The following is a 24,638-nucleotide window of genomic DNA, read 5'->3' on the forward strand; positions in this document are numbered from 1 at the left end:
AGCTCGGCTCCAGTGGGTGCCAATCTGCAGGCGACGGGCGCGGATGCGGCCACGTCACCCCTCGGCGCGGCACGTTATCCCCTCCCGCTTGGGCTCGGCGGTGTCCGTGGAAACCCAGCACCATTTTTTTTTCCTTCCCGTGCGTCGTCGTCTTTTTAGTTATGCAAACGACAAAAATGATTTTTGAGCAGGCCTGAAAAAGAAAGAGAGTTCAGAGTTGAATTGAAAACAAAAGAAAATGATGGGAAGGGGGAGGTAACAGCTAGTGCAGGTGAGCTGTGAATGTTCAAGTGAGGGCATGAGGGCGGAAGTGTCCATGCTGCCTCTGCCGCAAATCTCAATCAAGCAAAATATCCTACCAAAAAAATCAGGCAAAATGTATGTAGGGGCCGCTTGTACGCGGGCCGCACGTTGCCAAGCCGCAGATGCGGCGGCAAATTCTTGAGCCACAACTTTGGCCAAAATCATGAAGAAAAAAAGCTGCCACAACATAACCTTTGTCAGCAACCAGCTTTTGCGGCGGCGCCACACTTGTGGCGTGGTGGCTGTGCGTGGTCAGCAACCAAGCACCCGTACACGTTTGTTGAATCCAGTGCAGTGTTTCTTGTGCGAGACATTGATGTTTCAGAGACAAGTAAAATGCACGTGCGTGCCGCACGTGTTTAAAAAAAAAACAAAAACATGATTTACATTTTACTTTCATAAAACAGACTCGGACTACTGATATATTTATTTAATCAGCATAAATAGCAAAATCATAGAACTTATCTAAACGTATTATTAAATCAAGGTTTAAACTACTTAAATTGCCAAGTACTTCAACAGGATGAAAGTACCATGATGGCTTTTTTAGAAACAAAGTGTAGACAAAAAACAGGTGAATGGTTTCTTACTTTAGTTTTCTCTTTACTCCTCTCCAGCTCCTTCCCTACTTCTACCTCTTAACCCTATCATTCCACCCTGATCATTTCTCACTACTCAATTTATTTATTAAGATTGAACATGCATCCATTAACTTAAACTAATGACAAATTGTCTGCCACCAAGTTAATTACATCACCAGGTAGCACGTCAGGCCATTAACTTAGACATCACCCGGCATCAAACTCACACCCAAACCAGCTAAATAATGTGCTATAGAATTACAAGCGAGGAGAATTACAACCAAGTGCAAAACAGAGAAGGCTAAACGAGCATCATTTATCATCTGGTACAAGCACACCATGTGAACTCAATTAAGAAAAGACATTTCCTTCATTGGGTATTTCCGCCTTCCATGACCAAGAATACCATCTCTAATCACAACAAATGCCACAGAATTCACCAGAAAACATAGGAATAAGGGTTTAGAGGAGGACATGTATGTGCCCCATCCCCAAGCCAGGACGTTTGAATATGGAATCAGTAAAATGGAGTGAACATGAGAAGGACTGTAGGTCAGGCTTACATCTAAGAAACCCATCATAACACTCCAGTTCCAATCCTGATTCAGGTTTGGTGGCTTACTTATTTTTGCCCGACATGCTTGCAAGAGATCATCAATTATGGCTACCAACCTTATCCTCCTAGCCTACCATGTCATGGGAAAAATAGATTATGTCAATCAAACAAATCTGATGAAAGATGAACATCACAAAAATGATGGTGCAGAATGGAAAAATATATTTAATTGTATTAGGCAGAATCAAGCACCTGCACCACATTCCTTCATACCACCAATCAGATGAACACCTTGATAGAGATGAGTGCAGAAGATGCAACTTGATGGCTCCACGCAGGGATGCTTGCTCATGTTGCCTACAAACACTAATACTGGCATATCACAGCTCTGTTGAAAACCATCAGTGTGGCTGCATTTAGAAAATCTAATTGGCACGGATAAACTGAATTTATGCCAGTGCTATAAGCTGACTAAAAGATTAGCAAAATCTAAGAAACATTAAAAGGAACAGGTTATAGGTTTTTTTAATCACTCAAGCAACATAGCCAGCTACACTTGGTGAAATGACATAAGTACAAACATAGCTTAACTTAATCACTACAATGCCCATCTATGGTCTCACTGTCTCCAACTAAAATAATCCAACGCATTAAGCAAAACAAATGAACCTACCTATTTGATCAGAAGTAAAATATATGGATGATACATCTAAGTATTTGAATTGATAAGCATGCATTATTCTGATCAACAAGCTAAGAAAAATACCGAATATAGTTTTCGAACAGGCAAGGCTTTATCAATATACTCCTGCCTAATATATCTAATATACCAGGTCTATTTATTTTGGAACTCATGCGTGCATCCATGGTTGATAAATAGTTTTAGAAGTAGATTTGAAGGTAGTTTATTTGCTCCATTCGTGACACTTAAAGACATGTTCATTTGACTACAGAGTATATCCTAATGAAAGTACAACAATTTTAATTGACATACCGCAGGATGCATCCCATTCAATGGTCCAAAACCATTTCCACAAAAATTAGGCATCCGGGGCAATGAATGCATATGATTTGAACTTGTAAGCTGTTAAAGTATGCTTGATATTCTCCTTATTTCTACGATATTTATTATTTTCCAGAATGCAAACAATTCCATCATGTACTGAGATATAGAAATATGGAAGTTCTACTTAATCATCCAATGTGCCTAAAGATAGCTCTTTTTATAAAGTCGGCTCCTATACAGGAAGAGAGCAGATGAATTAGTGAATCTGAGCAAGACTAGTAATATGAAACCAAATTATCTCTTACCTTGATTCAACATCCTGCCTCAGATAGATAGCATTAGCTATAGGACAGGCCCAAGTTGCTATTTCTCCTGCAGAAACTCCTCCAGAAACTGACACAAATGACGATCAAGAACACCAAGAATAGGGGAACATGACTACAACAATAACGCGAGTAAATTTCACAAATCCAATCAGGGTGTCGTCTTACCTGATGTCATCATGTGATGCAAGGGGCCTCAGAATCGGCATTGGACATCGCCCTGGGGAAGCATCCATGGCGGCGGCTGCACAGAGGTCGGATTAAGCTGCTACCAAGGCGAGCGCGCGAGGTGCGGTAGTGTGGAGGAGGCCACGCCGGTGGAGGATGAACAAGCGTGGGGCAAAGGCGGTGAGGAGCTCCGTCGTGCGGTGTCTTGGTCAAGGCGTGGGGCAGCGTTCATAGAGGGAGTCCGGGGGAGGCCGGACTGGTCAGGGAGTGTAGGAGAAAGGAGAGGCGGCGCAGACGAATGGGGAGGCGATGGCCGATGGGATGGGCGTGACAAAGAAGGAAAGAGTGAGGAGAGAGTAGCCGCGATCGGCGGGCTGGATTGACGGGCGGGACAAGCGTGGGTACGCGAGCGGGTAAACAAAATCACCAGTGATGTGGTCTTCTCGATGTGGCTTTGATGGTAGGGGGATCGTAAATGGAAACCTTCTACCGATGATCGATGATTGATTTGTGATTTGCTTGGATTCCGACATGGTCTATTTGGTAGGGATATTGGTAGTTTACAACCACAAATTTGGAAAGAGTACATTATTAAGGCTGATGATTGATTCATGGTGAAAATTTTGAGGATTGCGGTGGATACGTCGGGCGGGTTGGAGAAAGCGCGGTGTCAAAAAAAAATTCGATTTTGGCAGAATCATTTTCCTTTGGTTGTTTTTTCCATCTCCCCCTTCCTGTCACACCCCTTTGACCTGCGCAGTGGGTCCAACGTGAGAGGTATAGGAGAAATTGTTTGCGTAAAATATATTTTCAATTATTTTGGATCTTGGATCTTTATAAGTACACATGTAGCCTTTTTGTCCGGTTCAGTAAATTCAGCTCGCTTGTCGCACGCATCAGATCGGGCCGAGACGGCCGGAGGATCAATTTGGCCTCGCAGAATAGCTCGGCCTGGTGTGTGTTGTGTAGTGTGGGTATGGTTTCTATTTCTTGGATTGTCACGTGGGCCAGCCCATCAGCCCAGGCGTGGAACTGGGCCAAAACTTGGATCCACGCGAGCGTCGGTCCATATCTAGTAGTACTAAAACGTGAACTGCGAAGTACCGTATACGTCACTTCCTGTGTATCGTATTTTTCACTGGATACAATGCGTATTCTGAAGCGTATACCCAATACCCTTTTGTAAATGCTGCCTTTGGTGGAGTAATGGGTGATGCAGCAGCACCGTTGGTCTGTTGAAGTATAGACTAGCAGTAGTAGCAGACTAGCAGTCGAGGTTTTATAAATCTAGTGGACAGGAAGGCTCTGACAATTGTGGCAAGGGGGCCCGGGTCAGACACGACGAGGGTCCAGGAAGAACAAACATAGAAAAGGCGCAAGATCCTTTGCAGGCTCCCACCAGACTCCCTCCGTTCGGCAACCACGCACTACAGCCAATGGTGGTCGCCGTCTCGTGATCTCGTCGTCGACGTCGACCACCAATCTGCCGAGCCCAGACTCCACGTCTCACCGCGAGATCAGGTTACCCTCTGCTCTGCTCCGGTCCGGGTCCTCCCTCCCGGTCCCGGGCTGGTTTTCGATCGATCCCAAACCCATAATCCTTTGGCGTCCTGTGACGACAAGAGAGCCAAGCCATGGACGGATTGGCCTGTAGCGTAGCGTTGTGGTGGATTCATTGGCGGTTCAATGATTGCGTCGACCCGTCCGACGTCTGGATTCCGGCGGAGGTGTGGTGCCCGCCCGCGCGCGCGCCTCGGAACACGCGAAATGGAGATGGGAGAAAGGACGAGAAAGCAAAAGGGCAGGTCGGGGTGTCAGGGCACACACAGCGGGGAGCGGGCAAAGACCGTGGACCGAGATCCCCCCCTGTTCGTCGGCACGCGCCACGCGCGGCGCGAGTGCTGTGGCAGGCACGCTGCACTGCACGCACCAGCTTCGCTACAACTCCCGTACAGCAGAGACCATCGTCCTGCTGCTTTCTTCCTCCTCCGTCCCTGTTCAGCGGACTGAACAGAACAGATGCGGAGAACGCCGGCCTGGAATCGAAGTGGGGTGTTGTGGCGATAACCGCCGGGTCAAAGCAGATCGCCGTCACCCCACCACCAAACTCCAGAGCAGCATGTGTCTGTCGACTCATCCTGCTCGGCCGGCACGACGGTGGGAGAGCTCACTGGTCACTGCCACTGCTGGCCCACGGCAGACGGCAGTGCTGCCGCGCGCGCTTCGGCCGCATCGGATGCCCGCTGCTGGTCCGCGCTGACACGTTTGCTGCCGCGGTGCAGTGATGTAACCGGTCGGTAAGACTTACGCCTGCAGGCAGAGGCAGCAGCACAGGCACGGCTCCGCACACGGCAGCGGCTCGGCACGGCACGGCAGTGGCAGAGACGGGGAGGCGCGGCAGCAGGCGGCCAGGCGAAAAGCGCCGCGGCCTCGCGCCCGCGCGTGCTGCTCCGGCCGTCAGAGGCTGGCTGGCGTGGAGCGTGGAGTGGAGGTGGAGGCGTGCGGCGGCAGAGCAGGTGAGCGGCCAGCGCCAACCCCAAGTGGCGCGGCGGCCGGCGCGCGGGGCGTGCTCCTCGCCTCCCGGGCGCGCGTGTGGCTGGCGCGCGGGGCCCCTGGGGCGGTGGGTGCGCGCGGGGGAGGGTTTGGGTCGGGTCGCGCAACTACCGCGGTGGGGGCGCGCGGTGCACGAGGACCGCGCGCAGGAAAGGGGGAAGGTTGCGTCCGGCGGGGGCTACCGAGCCTCCGGGCGGTGTACGGTTTATCCAGCCAGGCCAGCCATCTGTCGACCCGGGGGGCTCGGTGGCTCGGTGCCATTCTGCCGATCTGGGAGGGGCACATGTGTCTTGTTCGCGCTTCATGGCGGGCCGTTTTTTTGGTTTGCACCTTTGGCTCGGGGGCTTGCTGGCCTCGGCGGTTTCCGGCTTTCATCAGCGCCGCAACATTCAGGGCCCTTTGCAAGGCTCGAGTCCCAACTTCTCCTGGGACTCCAATTGAAATTCTACCAAACAATTTGATAAAAAATGACTCCACTCGTGGAGCACTACAAGAGCCAGAGCTATTTTACATGGAGAAATCAGAAAAAAAAAGTGGCTCCACTGGCTCCTCTAAGCCGGAGCCCTACCAAAGAGGACCTGAACAGCGCTTTGCGGCGCGCGACGCAGCAGCCAGTGGGTCCCACGTGGAGCACGACCATGTGCTGACCCGCACAAATGTTACGCATATAAGTTATGTATATTATATCATGAAAGTTGTATTATGAATTTATCACCTAAATTGTTGTTAAGAAAAAAGTTATGCGTACAAGTTGTGCATATAGGTTAGAGCTTTCCAAAAAAACAAAATTCGAAGTTATTCTTACAAATTGTACTTAGAAGTTGTACACATAAATTCTACATGCTATTGAAGTTGTGCTAAAAAATTATCTTATAAAAAAGTTATATTTACAAAGTTATGCATCGAAGTTATGTGCATAAGTTATGATATTTCGAAAATGAAAAGTTACAGGATTTAAAACTTTCCCAAAACGAAAAGTTTGGAAGCTGTCGGGAATCGATGGCTGGAATGTCGGGAATCAATGGCGGGAAGCCATCTTAGCGCGCGCTAATTAGGAAAGCCCCGTCAGCGCCCAACAACAACATGACGAAGGCAACTAGAATGCACACAAACTTCCGACTACCTGTGCTGATTCAGAGCGTTCGCTCCATACCTTCATGGCTTCGTGATTGTTTTTAGTTAGGTTTTACAATTATGAAAGATTAACGTGATAATTAGAAATGATAAGGCATGGATATTTGCTAGCCATCTATCTTTTAATTGACTATCATATCACTACTAGACTTTCCAACTATTAGCTACAAGACATATGGTGGTTGTTTGTCCGTCTGATCATTTGATAGACCATCGTGTTTAGGGGGTACTTGGGAGATAGGATCCTGTCACATCGGATGTTTGAACACTAATTAGGAGTATTAAATATAGGCTAATTACAAAACTAATTGCACAACCCCTAGGCTAAATCGTGAGATGAATCTATTAAGTCTAATTAGTCCATGATTTGACAATGTGGTGCTACAGTAACCATTCGCTAATGATGGTTAATTAGTCTTGATAGATTCGTCTCGCGATTTAGCCTAGGGGTTCTGCTATTTGTTTTATAAATAGCTCATATTTAGTCCTCCTAATTAGCATCCGAACATCTGATGTGACAGGACTAAAGTTTAGCGCTGGTATCCAAACGTCCCTCAATTCCCTAACTTCTAAAAGGACATGCACTATGACGTTGGGTCCTATCTTAAAGATGTGTTCAAATTTTTTTCAAGATGCTTGTAAGTTTAAGAACCTATCTTGAACTTTCAAATTTATGGGCCTCGTATCATCCTGCTAAAAAAACTTCCTAAATTATTTTATGGCTGTGTATAAAGTCTTGCTCTAAATTTTCAAGCAAATCTATGGTAAATGTGGTTTGTTTTACACAAATATACGGGGCAATCGATCAAACGAATCATATACCTTTCAATGGTTTTGCAAATGATTATGCACCATGATGTGAATATTTAAAACCTTCTTATGTTAATAGTAATACCGGTATGATATTACATTATATGGTGTTTTGGTGTTACTTTTTACGTGGCTATTTTGAGATTTATTTCTGCATAGCTTATGGTATTCTACTATGTTGCTCTCTTTAACCATTAATTGAAGGCCACTTCACGTCCCTTATGGTATTATCCGCCTATTGAATAATTCAATCTATCGTAAAGCATGTAACGTAATGCAAACTATTTTTTAAATATCGTGGGAGTTTGCAAGGCGATAGTGGTGAAAAGGTACGTGCATTGTCTCGACGTCACATAACCTTTTGCATGGCAACCGTTTTCTTGGTAACTTTCTATTGGGCAACTCAACTCAACCGTTACCTGGAGCCATGCAGTGTCCCACCGTCTCTCCGAGGAGCGAGGATATCTAAGCTCTCAAAGTTACACCTATTTTTCTTTCACTTTTATAAAATTCAAACATCACCTAACTTTATCTACTCGAAGATATTCACCATTCGAAAATTTGATAAGTGGTTACACATGAAACCTCACCCATTCCGAGTTCCGCAGGTCAAGATTATTCTTCGGCTCTTAAAAGGATGGGATCCATGAATCGATCAGGCTCCCATTTCACTCACTAAAAGGTCCACTCCTAGGTTACTCTCTCACCAAAAAAGTTCAAACACGTCCACCGGAACCCAATCTTGAACATAGAAGAAAACTGAGGCGCGCGGCCGCAAAATCGCCCCTCGTCTATCCCCATCCGGACCGGAACCGCAAGCCCAGCCAGCGGAGGAAGCCACAAAACCAAGGGCGAGGACGCCTGAACCACCGCGAGCCCCACAACCCACCACCCCCGAAACTGAAACGCGCCTCCCCCGCAGGGAGGGATCCCCCCCGTCCCCCCACCCATTTCAATTTTCAAAAGCGCGTGGAGGCGCCGCACCACCGCCTCCGCCGCCGCCGAAGAGAGAGAGAGAGACAGAGGATAGGAGAGGCCCCGCCCCCTCCTGATCCTCGCCACCCCCTCCCCTAGCCCCGATGTTGTCCGACCAGGAGCTGGCCCACTACGTGGAGTCCATCGTCCGCCAGACCGCCGCGCAGGGCGGCACCGGGATATCCGCGGACTCCGTGGTGCGGCAGCTCGGGGCGCAGCTCGGCGTCGACGTCTCCCCCAAGGCGCCGCTCATCCGCAGCGTCCTCGTCGCGCTCCTCGGCCCGGCGGCCGCGGCGCCCGACCCCGCCGCATCGCGGAAGGACCCTTTCGACCCCGCGCCCACCGGCGCCGGCGCCGGCGGCGGTGGCCGAGCCCGCGGCGAGGCTCCCGCGCAGCTGCCCTTCTCCACCTCCGCCGCCGCGGCGTCCTCGGCCTCCGCCCCCGCCCCCGCGCCGGCCGTTCCCCACTTCTTCCCGCAGCAGATGCAGTCCTACCTCTCCGCCTCGCAGCAGTACCAGCACCAGCAGCACCGCCACGGGGCGCCCCCCTCGCCGTTCGACACCGCCGCGTCGTACCGCTACGGGCATCAGCCCTTCCCGCAGGCGGACCAGGCGCAGCTGCAGAGGCTCGTCCAGCTACAGCAACAGCAGCATCAGCAGATGGCCGCAGCGGCGGCGGCGGCGGCGGCTGCATCTGCTGCGGCAGCCACTCCGGGCGAGAGTCCCCGTGCAGCGGCGGCGCCTGCTGGCTCGAAGAAGGACAGGTGACACTTCTCTTCATTCCCCCTCTTCGGATTAGGGTTTGGAGGATCTCCGTCCTCGTGCGGTTACAATTAGATGGAGTAGCTTCTACGCGAAGCTAATCTCCTAAAATCTCTTGGATGTGAGTTTTGTTCCCTTTTCAGATTTGTTTGGTGGATTGAAGTGGGATTAACTGTAAAAGCTTACATCTTTTTTGGGTGGTCACAGTGTCTGTATCGTGGTACGGATTCGGGATTGATTGTTTCTGGTGGACTGAAATATTTTTCAGGATAGGAGTGATTAGTGGGGTGGGATGAAGTGCAAGGAACTTGTTGTCTAGAGCTCCTGTTGGTTCATTTGAGGAATTTTGTGGTGCCATGTCTACTTGTACTAGACATTTAATGTCCATGGTTCCATGATTAGGGGAGGGAATCACATCTAGTGTACCTGTGAAAACATTTGAATGCTCCCGTAGTAGTAATGGATTTCATCATCCCCATCAAAATGTTTGCTTTTCAAGCAACCAGTTTCAAACAAAGAAGCTTATCCGTAACTGTCATTGTGCTTAACAGATGAATTTGCGCAGTGGGTTCTACGTTTAGGTATCTAGCTGGAACTAGAAAGGAGCCTTTCTGTTTGCTATGCTTAATAACTTGAAAGGAATTTATGACACTTTACATGTACTGAAACCATACTACTTACTATTCAGCACACATCAAACTGTCTGCATGTGAGAATGTTCCTGATAAATCTCGAAGGGAACTTCCCTCCCTTGGATAATACGAGATATCGATGTGTCCCCTGTTCTCAATTGTCAGCTGTCATTTGCTGGTAACTTACTGTCCTTTTTGTGTTAATGTAGCAGTGCTAGTGCTGGAGCAAAACGAAGAGGTGGCCCAGGAGGATTAAACAAAGTCTGCGGTGTGTCTCCAGAGCTGCAAGCTATCGTTGGTGAACCGGCCATGGCTAGAACTGAGGTCTATCTTTCTGGCCCATCTTTCTAATATCTTGTATAGATGTTTACATCATGGCAGAAAACCTGACATTGCTGTTAATCAATGTAGATTGTTAAGCAGCTTTGGGCATACATTCGCAAGAACAATTTGCAGGATCCTAACAATAAGAGAAAGATCATATGCAATGACGAGCTCCGATTAGTTTTCGAGACTGATAGCACTGACATGTTCAAGATGAACAAGCTTTTGTCTAAGCATATACGTCCTCTTGAGACTACCAGTAAGATTTTCTCCTGCCACACCATAGCTAAATTGTCGCAAAATGATCAATGTTTTGTTTACCGAACATATGGTCCAAATTCCTGCAGATGATTCGAAACGAGAATCAAAGAAATTGAAGTCAGAGGGTGGTGAACCTATTTCTCCTGTTTCTCCTGTTGAAACTGATGTTAAGCAGCTGCCCTTTGTCATTTCTGATGCTCTGGCCACCTTTTTGGGGACTGGAGAAAGAGAGATGCCCCATTCTGAGGCTGTTAAGCGTGTCTGGGACCACATTAAAAGCAATAATCTAGAGGTCAGTGGATGATTACTACAAGAACTGTTATGTGCTACTGTCCCTCTTTGAAATGTTGTATGCAATATTAAACATCTAGTGGGCATTGCAAGTAATTCCGTCCAACCTTGGAAAACTATGAAAGATGAAAGGAAATGTTTATCTCTGCTATATAGTACCAGAATGTCATTCCAGAAAAGAGGACGCATATATTATTTTGGAAAGTTAGATTGCTATCTCACTAGGAAGAAAATATGAACTCATTGATATTAGTAACTGCATTATTTGTGCTTTAGACTGATCTTGTCATACCTGAGAACTTTTCTTATCCATGACAATTTTTGTTGGTTGGACTGTTGGACCCTTGCTTGATAAATATTGTTTTTTTTATGAGGTAGATCCCTTGCATGCTGTTTTCTTTCTTAGATTTGGGTTTGGTTGGTGGCATAGTGGTTGTTAGTTGACCAACTAGATGCATATGGCTGTCTCTATATACAAGTTGCTGAGTGTATATATCCATGTGCTTTTTAATTTTGGTACTTGAAGCACTGGTATATGGGGTCAGCATAATTTCATATTGTGTCACATCCTATATGAAAATCATTAAACAACATGCTAGTATGTGCATGTTGCTTGTGTATGCAATTTGGTTTATTGTCTATCCTTTTGACCTATGACAAGAGTGAAGCATAAGCAAAGCGTGTTCCATATAAGCCCCCTTTTCGCTTTAGCGTTTTCATACGTAATTGACCAGTAATGATTTTGCCACCTAAAGCTTTATGAATGACAAATCGGAACAAAAGCAATAGGTGAAATATATTATTGGCTACCCATAGTCTGGAACCTCACTCTTGTCCTGGTGTAATATAATGCACCCTTCCTTCTATTTCCCCACTACATTCTGTTTCCTTTTTCATTTTGTTGTCACAGAGATAAGCCGAGAACATTGAAAATATGCGTTCTAGGCTGCTTACATATCTAGATGAAATGCTTTTGTTGATGCTAGAAATTTCTAGGGAGGCATGTGTTATGGTTGACTCATTTAATGGCGGAGCTTATCTTCCTGTGAGATTTTTTTAATTACAGTTTACAATAAGAGCTTGCTACTCTTTCTGTAAGTAAAATAAACTATGCTATATTGCTAGGTGAATTGCGTCAGTTCATATTTGCTGGTTCTCTTCCTTAGTACATTGTTTCAATGTGATCTATTTTCTATATAAAAGCAGATTGCAGATACTTGTACAATCACTGGTGTCTGTGCAAAAGAAGAAACAGGTTGGTGGCCTAATTGGTTTTCTTTTCTTGTTTTGTTACAGGATCCAGAGAATTCCACAGTGATACTTTGTGACTCGAAACTTAAACAACTATTTGGATGTGAAAGTCTTACTGCTCAGGGTGTCTCAGAGTTGGTTTCAGATCACCTTTTTAAGCAACCTACCAAGATCTGACTGGTTAGTTATTTGACTCTCCTAAATCCCAATAGCATCCCTTATGTATATGGGGGCTTGCCCTGCCTAGTACTTGACTACTTGCTGGAGAACATCCATCCTTTTGCAGTTGCTTGCTTTCAAGTCCTAGTTTACCCGTTTTAAATATGTTGCATTAGTAAAAGGAGTCTATTGAAAGCGGTCGAATTGGTACTGTAAAGCTTTGACTTGACCAAATTTAATTGTTTTTATCTCACCAGATTTCTTGCATTAAGTGCCTTGACTGCTGATCGTTACCATTTCTTTTATTCTGCAGCTTGGTATTAGCTCGTTTGTCTAATATTCTAATGCAGAAATTGGTGGTGGTTTAACTTTTGGCTGCAGACAAAATGTCCTCTGGGCTCTGGGCTAACATCCTGGTAGTAGGCACTGATGAAACGACAGAAATCTGCTGAAAGTGTTTGTTAACTATTTCTTATTGTTGGGCTGGTTTACCTGTGAGAAATGGTGGCTAATCTCTTCACAGTAGCAAGGAATGGGAGTTGTTACATAGTCTAGCCTGAATGTCTGATGCTCGCAAAAGGTCAGACGTAGTAGTGTATCTGACTTTCTAGTTTGTTAAATAGAAAGCAGTGTCGGAGCGAAACTAAAAGGACAGCGAGAGCTGATGTACTTTGCCTGATGTAAATTCAGCTATCGTAGGTGCGTTTTCTGGTAAGAAGTTGCTTTCTCGTTTGCTACCTGAAAGCCTCTTACATTGCTAGTCCTTAGTTGACTTGAGACACCTGTACCCCCAATATTATGTTCCTGTGGGTGATACCTAACTTATACAGTTATCGAACGATCATCTTTTGCTCCCCTGTTCATTGGTAATCCTTTATCACATCCATCTTGTGCATCAGCACTAGTTGCAGTTTACATCCAACAACCGCCGCACGATGGTTGGCTATGTCCAGAATTTGGTGTTTCTGTTTCTGCGTGATGTGCTGATGATTTACAAGAAGCTCTGCTAGCTGTACAACAGTGGATAACTGTGTCTTGCTCTCCTGAGCCTACAAGTTCTTGAACAGGGCGTAGAACAGTAACATGACCACCAGACCAATGATGACGCAGAAAATTATCGTGCTGGTCTTTTTCTCGTCAAGAGTACCTTCAGGCAGGACCTTGTTCACAATAGTCAAAATCACTGCATCCAAATTCTGCAGTCACGAAAGAGAAATCATTTGCTGTTAGCATTTTGCAAAAAAAGAAAGAAAGAAATGAAAGTGATTGCTATGTTGGTGGTAACTTTGTTTCAGAAATCTGTTATCTGTTTGTTATGCTTGCCTGCTGGATGATCCCAAGAATCCTCTGGAGGAGTGGCACGCAGGTCTTGTTCACTTGGCTGCAACAATAGGAAATCAACGCGATTCAGTCCGTTCTTTTGATCTTTCAGCAACCCTAATCCCTAAAGCTAACTTTGTCCCATGTGCAAAGGATTTGTTCCTAACGCAAACCATGGTTTTTACTCGGAAAATTGACGGTAAAATGCCAACAAATTTACCCAAGGTCTCAGTTTAGCCTGACGCTAGAATTGTTACCTGATGAGCAGGAGGCCCCTGTAGACGTGCGTGGTGGAGACGTTGCAGTCCAGGTCCCATGGCAGCTTCTGCCCCTTCCATTCTGCAGAACAAACGATCCCAGAGCTTCAGTTTCGTGGTCCATTGCTGAAACTGTCAAACTGACCAAATGTTTGGTTCAACAGAAGACAGACCTAGAGACCATTTGACACCCAGGTCGAAGCCCGTTTCGTCCGGCGTCGGCTTGAGCACGAACGACACGTGGTGCCGGACCATCAGCGCGTGGAGAAGCAGGAACATGTCCTGCCAACAACGGCACGGGTCAGGAACTCAGGAGGATGCAGGGTTTGCAGGCAAGCGATGTCAGGTAAGCAAACTCGATGCAGCACGGAGGTGTTTGTACGAGTTTTTACTAGTAGTAGCATTTAGTGCTGATGTATATACGGTCTCGTTTTTTACCTTGCCCAGCTGCGAGACATCGATGGACCGGAGGTTGCTGAGGAAGTAGAGGCACTCGTCGCCGATGAGCTCGAGCAGCTCCCTGACGCTCCGGTTCTGGATGGCCGAGTTCAGCTTCACCATCCTCATCACGGTCCGGAGCCCGTCGCCGCCGCCGCCGCTGCCGAACAGCCCTCTCGCGCAGAATTTGCCGGAATTCCTTCCTGCTCTGCCCGTCTTGACACGCCCCGGCCATCTGCTTCCTGGGCAGTCATGGTGGCGCTGCACCGATGGAAGAGGAAGGAGGCGGCACGGCAGAGTTGAATCCATCGAGACCGCAGATTAAATCCGAGCCAGCTCTGAATGTGAAATGGATGGGACTGCAGTTGCAGGCGTCTTATACGTGACCGAGTGGGTTTTGGAGTTTTGGTGAGGAGGCGATCCATGTCCAGGTCGCAAGGAAAGGATAGTATGCGATGAAAGAATAGCAGCCATGCAAGGATACATGCCTCCAATGTGTAATATTCACACGGCTGCAAGGTTGGGTTGCCAAGGTAAGTAAGGAAGGATGCTCCCCAAACGTGGCTTGGTTGGGACGATGCACAATGGGTAACGTACCTATATCAGCTATGCCCTACTCCATTTGAAGCTTGGGCTGCTGGGCAGCGAGTTTAGGGGACTGGTTACTGCTTGCAACTGTAGATTGGGTTCAGTCTATGCAGTTCTAAGATGGTTTGTTCGATGTATGAAGTTCCTAGTTATCTAGGGGCATTCGTATAATCGTGTTTGTCCCTCCTTTTATCATTTTCATTTTTTATCGCATTTGTTTGACGGAATGTTGCCAAATCCAAGTTAAAAAGTTTCAAATTCAAACGTCCCAATTCACGTTGATATATTTTTTTAATTTGGACAAGTTCTGGATTTTTCTAAGCGAAGCTGTCAAATTATATATATACTTGAAAGTACTAAAATTGAATTAAAGTTTTTCATGGACCCTTATGCTTCCTTGGTTGGGCCGGTTTGACTCAGTCTGCACCTGCACTCTTTCATTTCATAAATCGCTGGTACTTATTTTTCATAAATTATGAGAAAACATACTAGACAGAGAGTAATGTAGAGCATGCAAAATAAACATGACCCCAGTATATAGCACTATCTCCATCGCTATATTTGTTAAGGCAGAGAGTAAATTGTGAGTCAGATATTACTGGCTAAATATCCTACACACAACTAAATATATTATAAAAATAAAAAGGGACATGTGCCCAGCCCCTACTCACAAAAAATTACAAATAGAAAGGGAAATGTTGTGGATTCATCAAGACCAACCCACTGACAAATTTGGCTATCTAGTTAAAATATTTTTGCACGGACTTGATCGCACTGTCGCTCATCTAGAACTAAGGTTTAGTCTGGTCCCTGCTGGTTTGCAGTGAAAAAAAGGTTTAGTCCGAACAAAACTCCAGGTGATTAAAGGTTAGCTAAATCCATACCATGTTTAGATCCTAGGACTAAAAGGCAGATGGGAGACACATAAAGTTCATTTTATCCTTTCTTTTTACATGTGTGGGAAGAGATAAAGTGGAGGGCTACTCTGGTCATTTCTCGGACGATTGGCTCGTTTTAGCTATTTTTAATCTAATTAGGTGGGCTTGGAGGACTAATAATGGACTAAAATTAAATTGGGGTAGTCCCTGTATGGATCAGCTAATGAATTAAAGTTTAGACCTAATATTTAGTCCATGGATCCAAAATATGACCTCAATCCACGGCGGCTTAGGATGCTTGGAATGGCACCGCTTAAGTCATTTGCAAGACTCTGCTAAAAGAAGATTCATCACTAATGGGCTTAAAGGCGATGGGTTTAACCGTGTAAGGAAGGGGATCGGAAGGCCCAAAAAGAATAGGGTCAGCAAAGCCACGTTGAATTAGGTTGGTGCACTGGCACCGGGTAGGAGAAAACATTTAGTACTATGGTTCTTTTTGACCATATAAATCAGTTTCGTTTCTACTGAGCTAAGAGTGTTGTGCACCACATAGATTTTATGCTAGCTTTCGCCATTGTATCACACATTCACACCACGTCGGTTTAGGGAAGTGACGTTGCGGCGAGTAGCGATGGCTAGGATGCAGGCAGAGATGGGTGTAGCCGTAGCCGGGTGACCGGGCAAGAGGAAGACAACGTTCAGTGCCCTGAAGAAGTTGAAGAAATTACGAAGGCCATCAAACAGCTCACACTAATCAACCGATCTGGCGTGTTTTGCGGTGCTTGGACCTTGGAGTACAGTAGGGCTTCCTAGCTTCTCTCAAGCTGGATGGTTTCAACTCAAATTTTCTTTGCATTGACGTACTGTAAATCGTTTTTCACACCTCACAAAGTATTTTTGATTAAAAAATCGCAAATATGGCAGCATTTACATTTTTCTTTCAAAAAACAAAGAATTCAGATGTGAATGCAACCGGGAACTACTCAATCAAAACGAGAAATTAAACAGCATGCGTTTTTTTTTCCAGTAAGAAACAAACTACACCTTGTACTACTGGCTCCACGACGACACAAATGTTGTTTTTCTCTGAAAGACTGAAACAGAGCACTGTCATGGGTAATCTCTCCATGACGATCAGGACAGAAGAAGGCAGGCAGACCTGAACACTCGCGTCCAGCTGCCGCACGCCACGCCACCTCTGCATCGTGAAATTCCGCGCCGCCACTGTTGAGCAAGGACTGCTCGCGGGTCCCGCCGCCGCCCATGACCTGTTGCCACATCAGCGTCGCTGGCGGCCACGGCTCCCATGAAAGCGCCTCCCAGATCTCTGCGGCAGCCACTCCATGGCCACCGCTGTTGCTCCCCTCTCATCTCTTCAATTTTCATCAGAAAAAGACGCCATGCTCACGAACACGGCAGAGTTTGAGCTTCAGAGACTCTTCGGCAGGACCGATCATGGGCGTGGCGGTGCCGATGGGGCCCTTAATCCTGACCGCCGCCGGCCATGCTGATTCGCGGCGATTTCGGCACCAAATCGATCAAAGCCCTACAGTGCACGTTGGAGGTTCGGTCCGGACTCTGCCCCCGTGCTTTAAATCCTGCCTGTTCTTATCATTTTCTTCCGACAAAGGTGCTAAGCGATGCTGTGTCATCCGTCCGTCCTGATTCCGGTCCACGCTGTAAAGTAAGCAGAGGACGCGCACAAGTCTGCATCGTCCCAAAATCACCGTGAACGGCTGTCTAGGTACTACTCCGATAGTCGATTGCTGCATTGACACTGTTCGTTGCCTGCCCATTTTCCACTGCCTCTCAAACTGAATTTCAACAATCAAAATTCAACCACACCGTTTTGAACAATGTGGTAAGTTTGTTTCTCTTTCTTTTTGTGCTATTCACATGGTCGAATTCTGCCACCAGTTGCTGTCTGAGCAAAGCAACATGGTACATGATCTTGCTCATCACCACGCCCATCAACGGTTCATACGCGATACGTGGCGTACATGCACGGCCGGACGAGGTAGCTAGCCGACGACGCCGATTGGTTCTTCCACGGCGTCCATTTCTCTTCTCCTGGAACGGGAAAATGGGGAGCACGAGCTGAGCCAGCTCGAACTGATTCATCGATCAGGCGATCGACGCTGACGATGCAGCGGAGAGCTTCCATTTTTCTACGCTGGCTTTCGGGAAAAGGCGCAGAAAGTTTAGGTGATCCAACAGCGGAGGTCGCGCTCGCTCCATCTGCCGGAATCATTGTTGCCCACGGAACCGGAGGCAGCCACATGCGAGCACTTCACACCCCAAAGACGAGAGCTGAGCAGCTCCCGTGTTAGCTGTAAAACTACCTCCTCGTAGCTGTGCATTTGGCGACCTCTTCCATGGCATGCATGGATATACACGTAGGATAGGATGGCCACAGTAGTTTATTTACTGCCACTAGAAGCTTCGGTCCATGAACTTTGTTAATTACGTTCACCTTCTCCTCTTTTATATAACTGCTAAAGTTTAGCACCTGTAATGCTAATTAGGAGTATTAAACATAGGTTAATTATAAAACTAATTACATAGATAGAGTCTAATTCGCGAGACGAATCTATTAAGCCTAATTAGTCTATAATTTGACAATGTGATGCTACAGTAACCATCTGCTAATGATGGATTAATTAGGCTTAATAGGTTCGCTCGCAAATTAGCATAGGGGTTCTGCAATTAGTTTTATAATTAGCTCATGTTTAGTCCTCCGTATCCGAACATCCGATCTGACACTACTAAAATTTAGCATCTAGTATCAAACATCCCACTGTGACTCTCCATCCGCAAAGTTGACGATCAAATCCTACTACTGGACTGGATGGCATCATGTCTCGAGAGAATCCTCGTTGGCATCATTGCGTCGCGATACGATCTTGACGTTCCCTTGTGCATCGTCGACACTTCAGCAGTCTATGCCATAGACGGCATTCATTCATTCGTGTGTTTTCTTTGTTTCTAAGTGAATCCGCCGGTAATCTGCAGATCGACTTGATGAACAGTTTGTGTTGCATACCTGCCAAATTGACCCTAGCTAGCTAAGCTACTTCGATGACACACGCTAGCTACTTTCACTGTAAATCATGCGTGTTGTCACCCTCTTCGATCGACGCCCCCCATCCGAGAGCGCACATTCTTCGGCTGCTGCTGCTGCTCAACAAGTTGCACTGTCTTCACGCCACCATCGAGTGCCTGCCGACGCTCCCGAAATCGATGCCCATCGATCGATCTCTCGATCCTACAAAACAAAAAGATTAGAATTTCCTCCTCGAAAGGCGCGCTTGCCATCGTGGCCCGGCCGGCCGGCCAGCTCTGATGCCCTTGGCCTGTTCCTGACAGCCACTCGCCGCCGTCTCCCTGCTTCGACCAAAGCCGAAAGAGATACAGTGGCAGCTGTACCCGCGTTACTCTGATCTGGACGGACCCTAGCAGCGTTAGCATCAGCGTGCATTGCATCTTCCCTCCTCTCATGTGTGCATCATGCATGGATGGGCTTGAGCTCGATCAGGGCCATCTTTTGATCCAGCGGAGCAAGTTGCCCTGAATGGACGTACGATTCGGGAATGAGATTGCATGTAGCCATGTGGAGCTCCAAGATTCATACTCTTTTTTTTAAAAAAAAAAATCTTTCTGCAATGACCATTTTGGCCTTGGGGGGCTCTATATATAGCCCCACTGCCTCAACCCACTGCATCAGTCACAACACAGCCACACACGCGATCGATCACACTGGTAAAAGCTCTGCTTAGCTCGGAGCTTCAGTGCTCATAACACACACAGGTCGGTCAAGCTCGGCAGCCGCAACTCAGCACCAATGGCCACCGTCGAGGTAATGCACTGTGTCTTCCGATTTGATTCTCCAATCTTAATTTGATCTCTGCATCTATGATCTATGTGCGACCGAATCGATCATCTGTTTCGATCGAGGGTTGCATTGCATATGCAGCAACGGATCTCGGATGGATCAGCGTATGTTGATGCGTGATGCTTCTGATCGTACTGAACGCACACGTGCTCATCGTTCCTTCCGTGCGTGCGTGCAGGTCCAGGTCCCGACCGCCACGCTGCCCGTCGAGGAGGCTCCGGTGGTGGCGGAGCCTGTCCCTGTCCAACCAGCCGTCGTCGCCGAGGAGGCCCCGAAGGAGGAAGCCGCTGCTCCGGTCGTGGAAGAGACCCCGGCCGCGGAGGCAGCTCCGGCCGAGCCGGAGGCCGCCAAGGAGCCCGAGGCGGAGGCTGCCCCTGCCGAGACTGATACCCGGGAGGTCGAGGCAGTGGCTGCTCCGGCCGAGGCAGAGGCCAAGGAGGCAGAGCCCGAGGCGGCGCCGGCCGAGACGGAGACCAAGGAGGCAGAGCCTGAGGCGGCGCCGGCCGAAGGTGAGACAAAAGAGGCCGAGCCTGAGGCTGCCACGGCCGAGGTTGAGGCCAGGGAGACCGAGACGGAGGCTGTCGCAGCCGAGACGGAGACGAAGGAAGCCGAGCCCGTGGCAGCTCCGGCTGAGGCCGAGACCAAGGAAGCAGAGCCCGAGGCAGCTCCAGCCGTGGCAGAGACCAAGGAAGCGGAGCAAGACGCTGCAGCGCCGGCTGAGGCCGAGACCAAGGAGGCGGAGCCAGCTGCTGCCGAGGCCGAGGTAGAGGCCGCACCGGTGGTCGACACCAAGCCCGCCGAGGCAGAGGCAGAGACGGCCGCCACCGAGGCCGAGGCGAAAGAACTGGAGGCCAAGGAGGAGGCAGCGCCTGCTGCTGCCGCCGCCGCTGAGGAGGCCGCGGCGCCGGCAGAGGCCGAGGCGGCAGCAGCCCCTGCTGCCGAGGCGGCCGGCAAGTCCGAGTGAGTCCAGCGGGCACGTCCCGCGCGCGTGCGATCGACGATCTTGCTGTCTCGTGCCACGCACGGCACGGCGCCTGTATATGGTCGCGGCCTTCGTGGGCGCGTCGCCGCCGCCGCGTCGGCGTTCGGGTTCACGTTCGTGTCATAGCTACGTGGGGCCGCCCGTAGTAAGGGGCGTTCGTGCGTTGAATAATGTATCTGTGTGTGTTTCTGTGTTTGTGGGGTTCTGGGGCCCGGCGTCAGCGCTGATGTGGCGTGGCTTGACGTTGACGGCGCATTGGTGGGGCCGTGCCTTGGAGCTGTCTGTCGTTTGATTATGCTGGTTAATACGTGTACCGTGAATGTCTGTGCTGTATTTTTCTTTGTACTAGTTAATCAATCAAGTTTTTTCCATCTTTTGAAGTGTCACCATATGAGTCAAAATCACAATCATGCTATGTCCAGCTTTGTGGCAAGCTTGGTGCTTTCTCGAGTTGTATGTCTGAATTCTATGGTTGTACGTGCACACCATGCTGAATTCCTCCAAATGGCATAAGATCACCGATCACGGAAAATTGTGCGGAGAGAGCTGCAGTATGCGTGTACCCCATTCAACGAAGTACGTCTTTTTCCCCCACTTTTTGTGAGAGGATGGTCGGTCCAAGTCCGATAATAAACAACCTAACATGGGCTCTTGTTTGGGGTGGAGTCTTCTTTGGACCCGGCCCATCCGAAGCCACTTTGCAGGACACGGCTGTGTTTGCAAAAGGGCTGGTGGTACAGGGGATCCCATTTAGCTTCCGGAAGTTCATTAGGCTTCATGAATATAAAGCCCATTAGGTCCAAATACTAATTGCATTACTCTCCACTAATTGCATTACCCGTGTGCAGGGTCTTGTTCCTAACACATGCAGCGGTAGATTCATCATAACATACAAACTTTTGTTTATTTTTTCTTTATTCATTCTTCTAATTGTCCAAGCTATTACCCAATTATAGGATAAGATGTACGGTGATGTGATTTTTAACACGAAGAGTTTAGCTCAACTCATTCTGAAAAAAATCCAGCATTCTGATTATACTATTTTCAAATTTAAGCATAAAAATTGAATATATATACTTACAGTGTTGAAGTAATGCAATCAACATTTTCAAATGCTAGGTTTAACATTTTCTCAAATTTAGTTCAACAATTCTGATAGACTAGATCAACATTTTATGTATAAATGTTGAAGCAATATGTCCAAAATGTTGAAGTAGTTATTCAAAATGTTGAAACAACACATTCCAAATGTTTCAAATTGATTTCAAAACGGATTAACGGTTTAAGAAAACTGCATTTGAAATTTGAAACCCAAATGGGATTCTCCTCCATCTCCTCCATTTGGCGGTGGACGGTGGCTCGAGCGTGCTAGAGAGTTAGAGCTAAGGAGGGATTAGGTGCATCGAACGGATAAAAAAGCTCGCACGAATCTTCAACACCGGAAGCCGGGAAGCCACGTAATAAACGGACTTCCGCAAGTCGTATAGGATCTATGGGTGGTACCGGCCGTAGGGGGCGATATAGCTAGGTCTACCCTAATGGGCTCGGATGGGGGCGTGCGTTTTCCGTGTCGCAGTGGCCCACAATGCTACAGTCCACCCTGCATCCCGTCCTTCCGGACCACGCTCCTCGGCTCCTGTCGCGTCAGCTGTCACGCTCCCCTGTGATCTCTCGGTCTGGGCAACGGTGCCGCCATTAGCTAGCAGCCTAGCACGACCTGGTGTCTCCGGCGCCGGCGCTCGCACGGCACAGCTTTGTTGACGCTGTACACGACCGGCGAGCAACACTAACCGACCAACCGATGAGGGCGACGATGATAAGAAGAATGGTGTGGCTAACCTTCGCAGTAATGGCTGGTCAATTTAGACGGGGCACATCACACATCGATTAGGAGGCCAAGGTTGTGTACGCATACGCATAGAAGCTAAGTGATTAGTGACATGAAGAAAAATACCGTGAGGATCGAAGAACTGGTCGCATTCGTTGGAATAACGAGTAACGACTAGGGGTAGTAGCTATTCCCTCCATTTCAAATTGAAGATCGTTTTAACTCTTTAAGTACATAATATTTGTTATACACTTAAATATAATTTATGTCTAGACATATAATAATATCTATAATATAGAAAAATTAAAATACCTTACAATTTAGAAGGAAAGTAGCGCTACTAGGCCTCGAGCTCTTTTCCGCAGCTAGCCGCCTCCGGCCGAGCGCATGCAGACACCGACCAGTGACGCCCGCGCCGTCGCGTCGCGTCGCGTCACGTCGCGTCCCGTCACGTCGCGCTTGTGGACAGTCAATCCTCATGGCACCTCTCGCGCGGAACGGAAGAAAAAACGTAACTGTACAGGATAACGCGCGAGCTCCCAGCAGTCTCCCACGAGCCCACGACGAGGATTGCAAAAAACTGCAAGTGGTTCGAGTGGCAGAAATGATTGGAACGATACCCCCCTTTAATTCGCGGCTTTGCCGACGAGCTTATGATGAAGTCCACAAGTCGTGCACTCAGGCCGTATTCCCTTCGCTAAGAAGGACGAGATCGACGACTTAGACCGGTGACGTACGATCGATGGCACGCGTGCATATAGATGAACCAAACGGGCATCATCATTCGTGATCTCCGACCAGGTACGAGATGTTTCTTTCGATTTGTCCCCGCACGTACGTTGACGCGATCTCCGGGGTCAAGCCGAGCCCTAGTCCAAAACGTGGTGCTTCCATGATGCTTTTTTTTTTGAAATTAATGCTTCCACGCATGATGCTCAGGTCCACCTTTATTCTCCATTTCATCGATGCTCGTTGGCTCGCGGGTGGCCTTGGAGCGGGGGCACGCATGCACACCGGTGACGAGAGAGTAGTCGCTGTCGGCGTGTACCCGCCCTTCCCCGCATCGCGTGAGGAATCGCCGTGGGCCGTTTCTTACTACCCTCGGCGAAATGGCACCGTCCCAATCCACTACCTTGACCGTTGGAAGCCCCGGCAATACTATTGCCGCTCGTTGTCTCGTCGAGGCAGCATACGGGTAGTTCAATTCTCCTCAAGCTCTCGGTGCCAGCACTATTGCTGTCGTGTGCTTCTGCTGTGAGAGCGCTAGTATTGTGTAACCGGCACCCAAGGCCATTCCTCGAGTAACCATCAGTCATGGTCATCTCGCGATCCCTCTCGCTCTCCCTCTCTTCTCTCTGATAGAGTTCCCATGCACTAAGATTATTTCATAGTCATGTTTCCAAGGATACCATGTAAACAAATTATCAATTAACTTCACACAATGTACAATTTAATTATTTGCTGTTTTCAAGACTACATGCAAGACATATTATATTAGAAATAGACAAATATTGTATACATGGTTTCATCCTCTTTTAATAAGAATGAACTCCATTAAGAATGACCTAACTGCACCTGATCCTTGTCCTTGACGCGGGTATGTTTGTTTGGGCTTTTACTGTTGAGAAATGGGTTTTTATGGGTGGCAAAAAAGCTAGCTTTAAAAGAAAAGTAGAAAAAGGCCATTCATGTATTGGCTTTTGAATAAATAAAATGCATAATGTATGTAATACCTCTTGAAACAACATCCTACAAAAGTCATCAAAGCACCTATTAACTTTGATTTTTTGGCTTCTAATACAAATCCTATTTCTACTTCTCAAATCCTATTTTTGAAGGTTTTTTTTTCATGTTCCAGCTTGTGGCTTTTGACTAAGTCAAAAGCACAAAAGCCAAAATAAACAGGGTCATAATTGAGCTTACTTGCCTATGTGATGTGCAGCTCCTAAATTCACCAATTTGGAAGCCCATTAGATCATTTGTTATGGCAAACATTGCCTATACATATTGTATGTTGAAATTGAGGCTGTTTGTGATAATCTGCAACTTTGGGGGCCTCATTACCATTCTGACATTTTAAGGGGTAGCTAGGAGTGGTAATGGATCATGACCCTTATACCTCTTTCACAATCCAACTCAGCCCTATCTATTTTTAGCTCAAAATCATATATTATTATGGTCCAACCCTTATTGAACTCGATCCTTAAATTTGCTAAGCTAAATTAGAGAGCCCTTTACCATCTGGGCAGCCCCAACTCGAACCAGATCATACTGTTCTGTTCTTCACCTTGGGAGAGAGCTAGGGTCAGGGAGAGGAGAGGAGAGACTTAGATACACCAGATCCATAGAATAGAAAGTGAAATCCAT

General features: G+C 47.5%; 3 protein-coding genes and 1 long non-coding RNA gene across 5 annotated transcripts; 2 read left to right on the forward strand and 2 right to left on the reverse strand.

Annotated features, from left to right (window-relative positions):
• Nucleotides 1-1,228: 1,228 nt before the first annotated feature.
• LOC111257751 lies at nt 1,229-3,219 on the reverse strand. Its single transcript, XR_002678332.1, has 4 exons — nt 2,938-3,219; nt 2,752-2,839; nt 1,693-1,797; nt 1,229-1,570 (listed from the first exon to the last, which is right to left on the reverse strand). It is a non-coding gene; the product is annotated as an uncharacterized LOC111257751 (long non-coding RNA).
• A 5,082-nt stretch (nt 3,220-8,301) lies between these two features.
• Nucleotides 8,302-12,932, forward strand: LOC101768042. Of its 2 annotated transcripts, none has more exons than XM_004973785.3 (6): nt 8,302-9,172; nt 10,015-10,126; nt 10,214-10,385; nt 10,474-10,679; nt 11,975-12,109; nt 12,470-12,932. In XM_004973785.3, exons 1-5 carry the CDS (start codon nt 8,514-8,516, stop codon nt 12,104-12,106), a joined length of 1,281 nt encoding a protein of 426 aa, XP_004973842.1. In that variant the 5' UTR covers nt 8,302-8,513; the 3' UTR covers nt 12,107-12,109; nt 12,470-12,932. The 2 variants fall into 2 exon arrangements, with proteins under 2 accessions (XP_004973842.1, XP_004973841.1); XM_004973784.3 differs by having other exon boundaries at nt 8,303-9,172; nt 10,012-10,126.
• Nucleotides 12,933-12,947: 15 nt separating this feature from the next.
• LOC101767643 lies at nt 12,948-14,552 on the reverse strand. The gene is made up of 5 exons (XM_004973783.3): nt 14,104-14,552; nt 13,839-13,947; nt 13,666-13,747; nt 13,412-13,469; nt 12,948-13,284 (listed from the first exon to the last, which is right to left on the reverse strand). The coding sequence occupies exons 1-5, from the start codon at nt 14,410-14,412 to the stop codon at nt 13,138-13,140; spliced, it is 705 nt and encodes a 234-aa protein (XP_004973840.1). The 5' UTR covers nt 14,413-14,552; the 3' UTR covers nt 12,948-13,137.
• A 4,717-nt stretch (nt 14,553-19,269) lies between these two features.
• Nucleotides 19,270-20,829, forward strand: LOC101768717 (uncharacterized abhydrolase domain-containing protein DDB_G0269086). The gene is made up of 2 exons (XM_004973786.4): nt 19,270-19,425; nt 19,640-20,829. Exons 1-2 carry the CDS (start codon nt 19,411-19,413, stop codon nt 20,423-20,425), a joined length of 801 nt encoding a protein of 266 aa, XP_004973843.1. The 5' UTR covers nt 19,270-19,410; the 3' UTR covers nt 20,426-20,829.
• The last annotated feature ends 3,809 nt before the right edge of the window (nt 20,830-24,638 follow it).

The sequence above is a fragment of the Setaria italica genome, chromosome VI, assembly GCF_000263155.2.
Source record: "Setaria italica strain Yugu1 chromosome VI, Setaria_italica_v2.0, whole genome shotgun sequence".
In the NCBI taxonomy this organism is placed as follows: Eukaryota; Viridiplantae; Streptophyta; class Magnoliopsida; order Poales; family Poaceae; genus Setaria; species Setaria italica.

Excerpts from the sequence above, each read along its gene's own strand:
- LOC101767643 (XM_004973783.3), bottom strand. The coding sequence starts at position 14,412 with ATGGATTCAACTCTGCCGTGCCGCCTCCTTCCTCTTCCATCGGTGCAG. Across the intron at positions 13,948-14,103 it reads ATGTCTCGCAGCTGGGCAAG|GACATGTTCCTGCTTCTCCA; the intron begins GTAAAAAACGAG and ends CGTTGTTGGCAG. Across the intron at positions 13,470-13,665 it reads AGGGGCCTCCTGCTCATCAG|CCAAGTGAACAAGACCTGCG; the intron begins GTAACAATTCTA and ends CTATTGTTGCAG.
- LOC101768042 (XM_004973784.3), top strand. The coding sequence starts at position 8,514 with ATGTTGTCCGACCAGGAGCTGGCCCACTACGTGGAGTCCATCGTCCGC. Across the intron at positions 9,173-10,011 it reads GCTGGCTCGAAGAAGGACAG|CAGTGCTAGTGCTGGAGCAA; the intron begins GTGACACTTCTC and ends GTGTTAATGTAG. Across the intron at positions 10,680-11,974 it reads TTAAAAGCAATAATCTAGAG|GATCCAGAGAATTCCACAGT; the intron begins GTCAGTGGATGA and ends GTTTTGTTACAG.